The following is a 7612-nucleotide window of genomic DNA, read 5'->3' on the forward strand; positions in this document are numbered from 1 at the left end:
ATTTCAAGATACTAAAAAGTTTTAAATGTTTTTAAAATGACTTTTTCTTGTGTATGAATAGTTACTTTTCTCTTGTTCAATATCTTGTATTGCTAAATTGGTATGAGATCATTGTTTTATTCTCCTGGTGTTCAGCCTCTGGTTTGCTATGTGTCTTCTCAGAAATACGTTCTTCTCACACTTTGTCATTTTATTTATTTTTTAATTTAAAATGTTCGTCTATTTTTAGAGAGAGAGGAAAGGAAGGACGTCTTATGTTATTTGTGCTTTATTTTTCCATTTTTAATTATTTATTTGGAGAGTGAGGGGAAGGGATGGAGAAAGAGAGAGGAACATGGATGTTAGAAGGAAAGATCAGTGGGTTGCCTCTCCTACATGTCCCGACTAGGGACGGAACCGCCAACCCAGGCATTTGCCCTGACCGGGAATCAAACGCCGGACCTTTCGCTTTGCTAGACAATGCCCAACCCACCACTGATCACAATACAACGGACAGATGATGTGTTGCAGAATTGTATTCCTGAATCCTATGTAATTTTATTAACCAATTTTACCCCAATAAACGCAATGAAAAATAATTCAAAAAATAAATATTTTTAAAAAATCATTTACAACTAACAAAAAAGTAGGTGATCTATCTCAAACTCGTTAGGACTTGTAGATCTTTGTCTATGCCTCTATATATCTCGATGCCTTCAAACATTTCAGCTGTATAATAAATACCGTAATTCACTAGACTAGAGCAAGGCAATAAATGTTGGGGGCAACGGAGGGTTATTTTTTTCTCCTGTGAAGTTTCAGCGGGGAAAATTTAATCAAAGCTGGTACTCTAAATGAGTGGGTGGTCCCATGGCCTTCGACCAATCCCAGCGCTGAAAGAGAACAGGGGGCGGGGCCTGGAGTTTCTATATAAAGAGAGACCTTTCACCTCGTGGCACATTTAGTCCAGCTCCAGACTGCGGAGAAGACCAGAGGAGACTCGGAGGAGGTAAGGCAGGGCTGGGGATGTGTGAGGACGTTTTGAAATGAGGATGGATGGAGGTGGGCTTCGGAAAGATTTGGGTTTATGTTCATGGTGCATTATTTCCGTGATCTCAGGAAAACAAGGGGTCTCCATTGTTCCCCGTTCACTCGGATTTCTTGTATAACTCCTGGTTTAACATGCGTGGTGTGGTTTACGTTTTTATTTTAGTGCCTGATTTTATTTTATTTCATTATTTTGGCCGTGAGAGGCTGTATATTTCTCGTTCTAAGTTTACTTATCAATTACAGTTGATATGGACTATTACATAATTGTAGTTTCAGGTGTACAGCATAGTGATTAGAAATTTATATAACTTAAGAAGTGATCCCCCAAATAAGTCTAGTACCTGCCTGGCACCATCCATAGTTACTACAATATTATTGACTATATTCCCTGTGCTGTACTTTACATCTCCGTGAGTATTTTGTAACTACCAATTAGTATCCCTCAATCCCCTCATCTCTCTCACTCAGCCCCTGCCCAACCCTTCTCCTCTCTGGCAACCATCAGTCTATTCTCTGTATCTATGAGTTGGTTCCGATTTTGTTCTTTAGACCCCACTGATGAGAGAGATCCCACAGTGTTTGTTTTTCTCTGCCTGAGTTCACTCAGCACAATGCCCTCCAGGTCCATCCGAGTTGTTATCAATGACTAGGTTTCACTCTTTTTGACGGCTGAGTCATATTCCATTCAGTAGAAGCTCCACTTGTTTATCCAACCATTTCTTGATGGGCTCTTCAGTTGCTTCCATATCTTGGCTCTGATTTTTATTGCTTCTTGTGATTGTGTGTTTTTCTTTAATGTGAAAGGAACCTGGAGGGATTAAAAATGACCAGTGGAATCACTGCCTTCTCCCCGGTGGCAAACAACCTGAAACCCCTTAATTCCTGGGGTTTCAGACGGTCTTTTCTCCCATCCCAAAGCTTGTGGGAGGATGTGTTCACCTTCCATACAAGAACCTGTAGGAATGCTCCCCTCCCCCACCTGTCCTAGGGGTTCATCTTTCTGACTGTCAGTGACCTTGCCCAGACCTTCAGAGAGACCCCCCCCATCTCTGGCTGGAAGGAAGGTTGTTTTTCCCTGGCTGTTGTACTTGGAATCAAATACATCTCTGGAGAAAATAGAAAATGTATTTTTGGCTTTAGGAGGTAGGTTCAGGACCCAGGCATAACTTCTTTCTAAACATCGTGATTCCTGGAAATTGCAAAGGCCATTGGGTTTCAATCCGTTTTCTGGAATGAGATTAAGTATAGGTGGTTCAGCCCTGGCTGGAGTAGCTCAGTGGATTGAGCATGGACTCAGCACTAAAGGGTCACCAGTTCGATTCCTGGTCCAGGCACATGCCTGGATTGCTGGGCAGGTCCCTAGTGGGGCCCACATGAGAGGCAACCACACATTGATATATCTCTGCCTCTCTCTCCCTCCCTTCCCCAGTGTCAAAAAATAAATACATAAAATATATATTTTTAAATGTTAATCCATTAACATTTAATGGTTCTGTTAATCCATTAATCCCAAAATGCCAGCAGGAGATTGTGCTGTAGGGGGTTGGAAGTGGATGAGCAGGAACCAGAGGACCATTCCGAGGTACAAGATTACCTTTTAGGGCAATGAAAATGAGGTTCACACAACACTGGGAGTGCATTTAGTGGCATGAAACCGTACCCTGTAAAAAAATAGTGAAAGGGTGAATTTTTTCCTTATGCATTTTACCACTATACCAAAGTATCTGTAGCAGCCTAAGTCTCGTTGGATTTTTTTTGTGCATGTGTGTGTGTTCTCCCTTCCCTGGAACAAAGAAGGAAATCTTAGAGGACAACCTTGGGTTAATATTTTTCATGTTTACCCTGGCCAGGTGGCTCTCGGTTGGAGCATTATCCTCTGCACCGCACCGTTGCTGGTTCGATTCCCAGTGAGAACGCAAAGAGAAGGTAATCGAAGTTTCTCTGTGACACTGGTGTTTCTCTCTCTCCCTTGCTCTCTCTCTCTCTCCAGTCAGTAAGCATCCTCTGATGAGGATTTAAAAATAAATCTTTCCCTTGTTACTACGCCACATGCAATTCCGTAGTTGTAAATATGTTTCTGTATCTTCCTACAGAATCATGGCTGATACAGTGATTAAAAACTACCAATCTATTCTCTGTTCCAGGGGTGTCAAACTCATTTTCACTAGGGGCCACATCAGCCTCCCAGTTGCCTTCAAAGGCTGAAATAGATTTAGGACTGTATAAATATAACTACTCCTTAACTCTTAAGGAGTTAAAATCCCACTCAGCCCTTTGAAGGCAACTGGGAGGCTGATGTGGCCCCTAGTGAAAATGAGTTTGACACGCCTACTGTATCATGTCTTGATGAAAAGCTATATAAGGTGATGTCATTATTAAAACAGAGTTTAGAAGCATCCCACTTCATGACTGTATTTGATTTACATTACAGGACAAACAATATTATTCCAAATCACAGGTGAGAATACTGAGCGCCCCCCCAATCTGTGTACATGTAGGAGTCAGAATCTAGGGGGCCATTCATGAGTGGATAACAAGCATCTACAATCAAATATGGACATCAGAGAAAAATAGTACGGGTTAACTTCCAGGGTATTAAGTATGGGACCAGCGAGGAGTGTCTCCTATTGTGAGGAGGGTTTTTGAGGGGAGGAAAGGGTAGAGTAATAGGTTAAACTCACTTTATTCTTCTTTTCCCCCTGCTCAGCTTCTAGATTTATTACACAGTCAACTGCTTCCTTGGGTCTCCATTAGTTGCTGGCTTCAGGAACAGCTTGCTCGAGTGACATTGAAACATTTTCTAGTGACTATGGCTGCACATCAGACATTGCAGTGTGGTCCTGGGAATCCCCAGGAAGGCCGGGGACCGCAGCTGCCACCGTCTGCACTGCCCCAGGGAAGCCTTCCTGGCAGGCAGGGACAGGACTCGGAGATGTGGCACGTAGCCTTCAGAGCCTTCACCAGCTCGGAGGACTCAGACCCAGTCCAGGATCTGCAGAAACTCTCTGAGCTCTGTCGTCTGTGGCTGAGGCCGGACCTGCACACCCCAGAACAGATTCTGGACAAGCTGGTGTTGGAGCAGTTCATGATCTCCATGCCCCTAGAGCTCCAGGTCTTGGTCAAGGATTATAACGTGCAGAGTTGCAAAGACTTGGAAGACATTCTGAGACGTCAGGAGAAACCTAAGACATGGGTGAGTAGGAATCTCAGGGTTGGCATGGGTAAGGGAGGGCAGGCATGGGGACTGGACCTAAAAGGCAGGTGGGATTGTTTCTGTGTCTTTGGTTCTCCAGTGAGGACCCTTGGGGATATCGGGGTACATTTTGGGCTGTCACAGTGGGGAGCAGAGAGGATGCTGGAGGCCAGCAGTGCTGCTCACATTCTGTACTGCCCAAGACAGAACCATGCAGCCTTGAATATTCACTGTGCCCAGGTTCAGAAACACTAGTCTGTGCCCACACAAAGTGTGAGTGTTGGGTCAGATGCATACAAAGAACATAATATCTATGGTTCATAACTAGTTTGATGTTCTCCCCACAGACCATAGTCACCATCGAAGGACAGAAGTTTCTTGTGCCAAATTCAGATGTCCAGATGGCTGGAGTGGAAGTTGGTGATGAGGACCCTGTGATGGGCTTGTCCATGAAGTCCCGGTCCTTCATGTGTGAGGCGGAGGTACATGGCAAGAACAGCCAGGAGGTCAGCCAGGAGCCAGAGAATCAGCCAGAAATCAAGGATGTGTCAAGGGAGCAGGTGAGTGTGTGATGCCCTGACCTCTGGGGACATGTGGGAGAAGGTACAAGAGGAGGAAGCAATGGGTGGAGTTATGGGGACATTCGGCCCAGGACAGAACTGGACCTGTTAAATGCATCCCAAGAATGCATTCAAATCCAGACATTTCTGAGCTAATGTGGACAATAAAGACTCACCAACCTTTGCCCCTCCTCCACAGACAGTCCAGTGCACTCAAAGCTAATTTTCTTCAAAAGGCATTTCATGAAATGATAATTGGCCAAAGGACCCATTTTTGGAATATTGCCCATTTCTTAACATTAAAGGAGTGGATCTCCCCTGGAGTCCTTTTGCCTCCAAGGCGACCTTAGCCAATGGCGGAGACACTTTGAGTTGTCCACCTGGGTGGGGGATGCTATCGCTGCCCAGTGGGCCAATGTCCATTGTCGGAAACATGCAACAGAATAATCCAGGCAAAATGTCAACAGGGATGACTCAGGAAATCTGGGGCTAGAATGGCTGTGCTCCCACAGTTGGGAGCAGGGGGCATGTGGGATGTCCTGAAGAGGCACATTTAGTGAATTAAGAGTAAAAACTATCAGATACAGCCCTGACTGGTATAGGCCCATGGGGTGGGCATTGTCCTGCAGGCTGACAGTTCCAATTTCTGGTAGGGCACATGTTTTGGTTGCTGGCCAGGTCCCTGGTTGGAGCAAGTGAGTGGCAACTGACGGCTGTTTCTGTTGCACATCCATATTAGAAAAGAGAAAGAAAAAAAAAACTCTGGAAGTATAGACTTGACTGAAATAGGTGGTGGGTAGAGATGAACAATGGGGGATCGAGCGAGGGTTACCGGGGGCGATAGAGTAGCCCCCAGGATAGTCTGGGAAGAGCCCCAGAATGGCACCGTTAGGGGAGCTGGAGTCTCAGGGAGCTGGGAGCTGGGTAGTTCAGGGGAAGAGGAGATGGAGCTTTCTATGCCTGAATGTACACACATCTACAATCCCTCTTGGTTGTCAGGGACAGACAGCTCTCTCGCCAGAGACCATCCCTGAGGAAGGCAACCTGGTGAGAGTGAGACCCACACAGATCCTAGAGGAGGACTTGATGGAAGATCAGGAGGAGATGGCAGTGCTTGCACCTCCAGAGACTCAGCGTCTGGGGTGTCCTGGTGAGTGTGGAATTGGGGGCTTCAGTGGATTTAGTCACCCAGCCAGGCAGGAAAGTTCTCAACCAGCATCAGCACTGGTTCAAATGTGCTTGCTAGTTTTGAACATGCTCTTGGTTAAATGATATGTGGTGATTCCTTTCTTCTAGAAGTTTCTTTGTGGACGGAGAGGAAGGACAACCTGCCAGAAGGGGCTGACACTGAAAACGCAAATTCCACCCACCATTTGGAGACAGACATTTTGCCTCAGTGTCGGAAAAGAAAACATTCTCAGGCTGCAAGAGGTCCCCTCAGAAGAGAATGCTTCAACCCCTCCATGCCCCAGGATGTTTCAGAAGAAGGAGCCGTGTGTCTGGATGAAGGAGCACTCTCCAGACAGCTCAGGTCCCATTCAGGTCAGGCACAGAGCCCCGTGGGAACTACTGTCAGAAAAGGAGCCAGAGGACGCACACTGTCTGAATGTGCAGATTGCAAGAAAACATTTATTTATGAATCACAGTTAACAATTCACCAGAGGTCGCACACTGGAGAGAGGCCCTTCCAGTGCCAGCTTTGTCCAAAGAAGTTCACACAACCTTCAGATCTGCGAGTTCACCAGCGAGTCCACACGGGTGAGAAGCCCTATAGCTGTCAGATCTGTGGAAAGTCCTTCGCCCATGAATCCACGCTGCGAGGCCACCAAAAGGTCCACACGGGGGAGAAGCCGTACTCATGCAAGATCTGTCAGAAGCGTTTTGGCCACAAGGGGAACTTCAACGTCCACTTGCGCACCCACACGGGCCTCAGGCCCCACCGCTGCCCTGAGTGTGGCCAGGACTTCCGTCAGGTGGGGGCTTTGAAACGCCACAAACAAACACATTTGAACGTGACTCCCTGAGGATTCCAACTCCCTTCTGCCCAAGAGGGAAATTCATTGTGTCACCTGTGTTGGAAAAAGGATGTATGTCAGGCTAAACCCACACGAGGTTTCTAGAACACAGTAGGGCTTCTACTCGTTGGAATGGAGATCCCTGCATAAGCACAGATGCTCCTTACTGGTTTCTGTTTTCTGCCTCATTATAACCTACAGTTTCCTTCCACACAGGGTGTTTTCTGGTTGTTTATGATACTGCTATTCTTCCAATGAAATGCAAGTCTGGTTCATTGTTTCAATAAATAGTCCACAATTCAACCATAATCTCTTATTTTGTCTTGTTGTTATTCTTTATTTCATGGTAGAAGGGGGCGACCCCACACCTGGACTCCACTTTGATGGGCAGACTTGTTACAGAACAACAAGTGGGGGCCTAAGGGTGATATACTATTACCACAAGGAACCCTCAGGTTCATTATGTCTGCTGTCAGAGGAAACACATCTCTCTCTCAAATCCCTTTTGGGGCCCCCTTCTTGGCTGTACCCTGTTACACTTCTTCCTTTCAGGTATACACCCACCTTATAATCTTATAAAGGACAATGGATGAAGGTCTTATCTTCTTGTAACTACTTCGCGCTGGACATGGATGTCATCCTACCTACCCTTGGGTCAGGGGTGCCCTGAAAGGGAGGGAGGTGCAGCACAGGGAGTCCTTCCTGTAAGGGGAAGGAGCTTACAGAATCCCAGTCAGCTGGCTGTCACCAGGAAGTCCCAGGCTTGGTGTCCAAAGGCTGGCATTACTGGGCCATAGGCATCTTGGTCATATTCT

General features: G+C 46.2%; 1 protein-coding gene across 1 annotated transcript; it reads left to right on the forward strand.

Annotated features, from left to right (window-relative positions):
- The first annotated feature begins 3838 nt into the window (after positions 1-3838).
- Positions 3839-6806, forward strand: LOC114489327 (zinc finger and SCAN domain-containing protein 5B-like). Its single transcript, XM_028503300.1, has 4 exons — positions 3839-4222; positions 4570-4782; positions 5782-5932; positions 6397-6806. Exons 1-4 carry the CDS (start codon positions 3839-3841, stop codon positions 6804-6806), a joined length of 1158 nt encoding a protein of 385 aa, XP_028359101.1.
- Positions 6807-7612: the final 806 nt, after the last annotated feature.

Source organism: Phyllostomus discolor, chromosome 12 (genome assembly GCF_004126475.2).
Source record: "Phyllostomus discolor isolate MPI-MPIP mPhyDis1 chromosome 12, mPhyDis1.pri.v3, whole genome shotgun sequence".
Lineage (NCBI taxonomy): Eukaryota > Metazoa > Chordata > Mammalia > Chiroptera > Phyllostomidae > Phyllostomus > Phyllostomus discolor.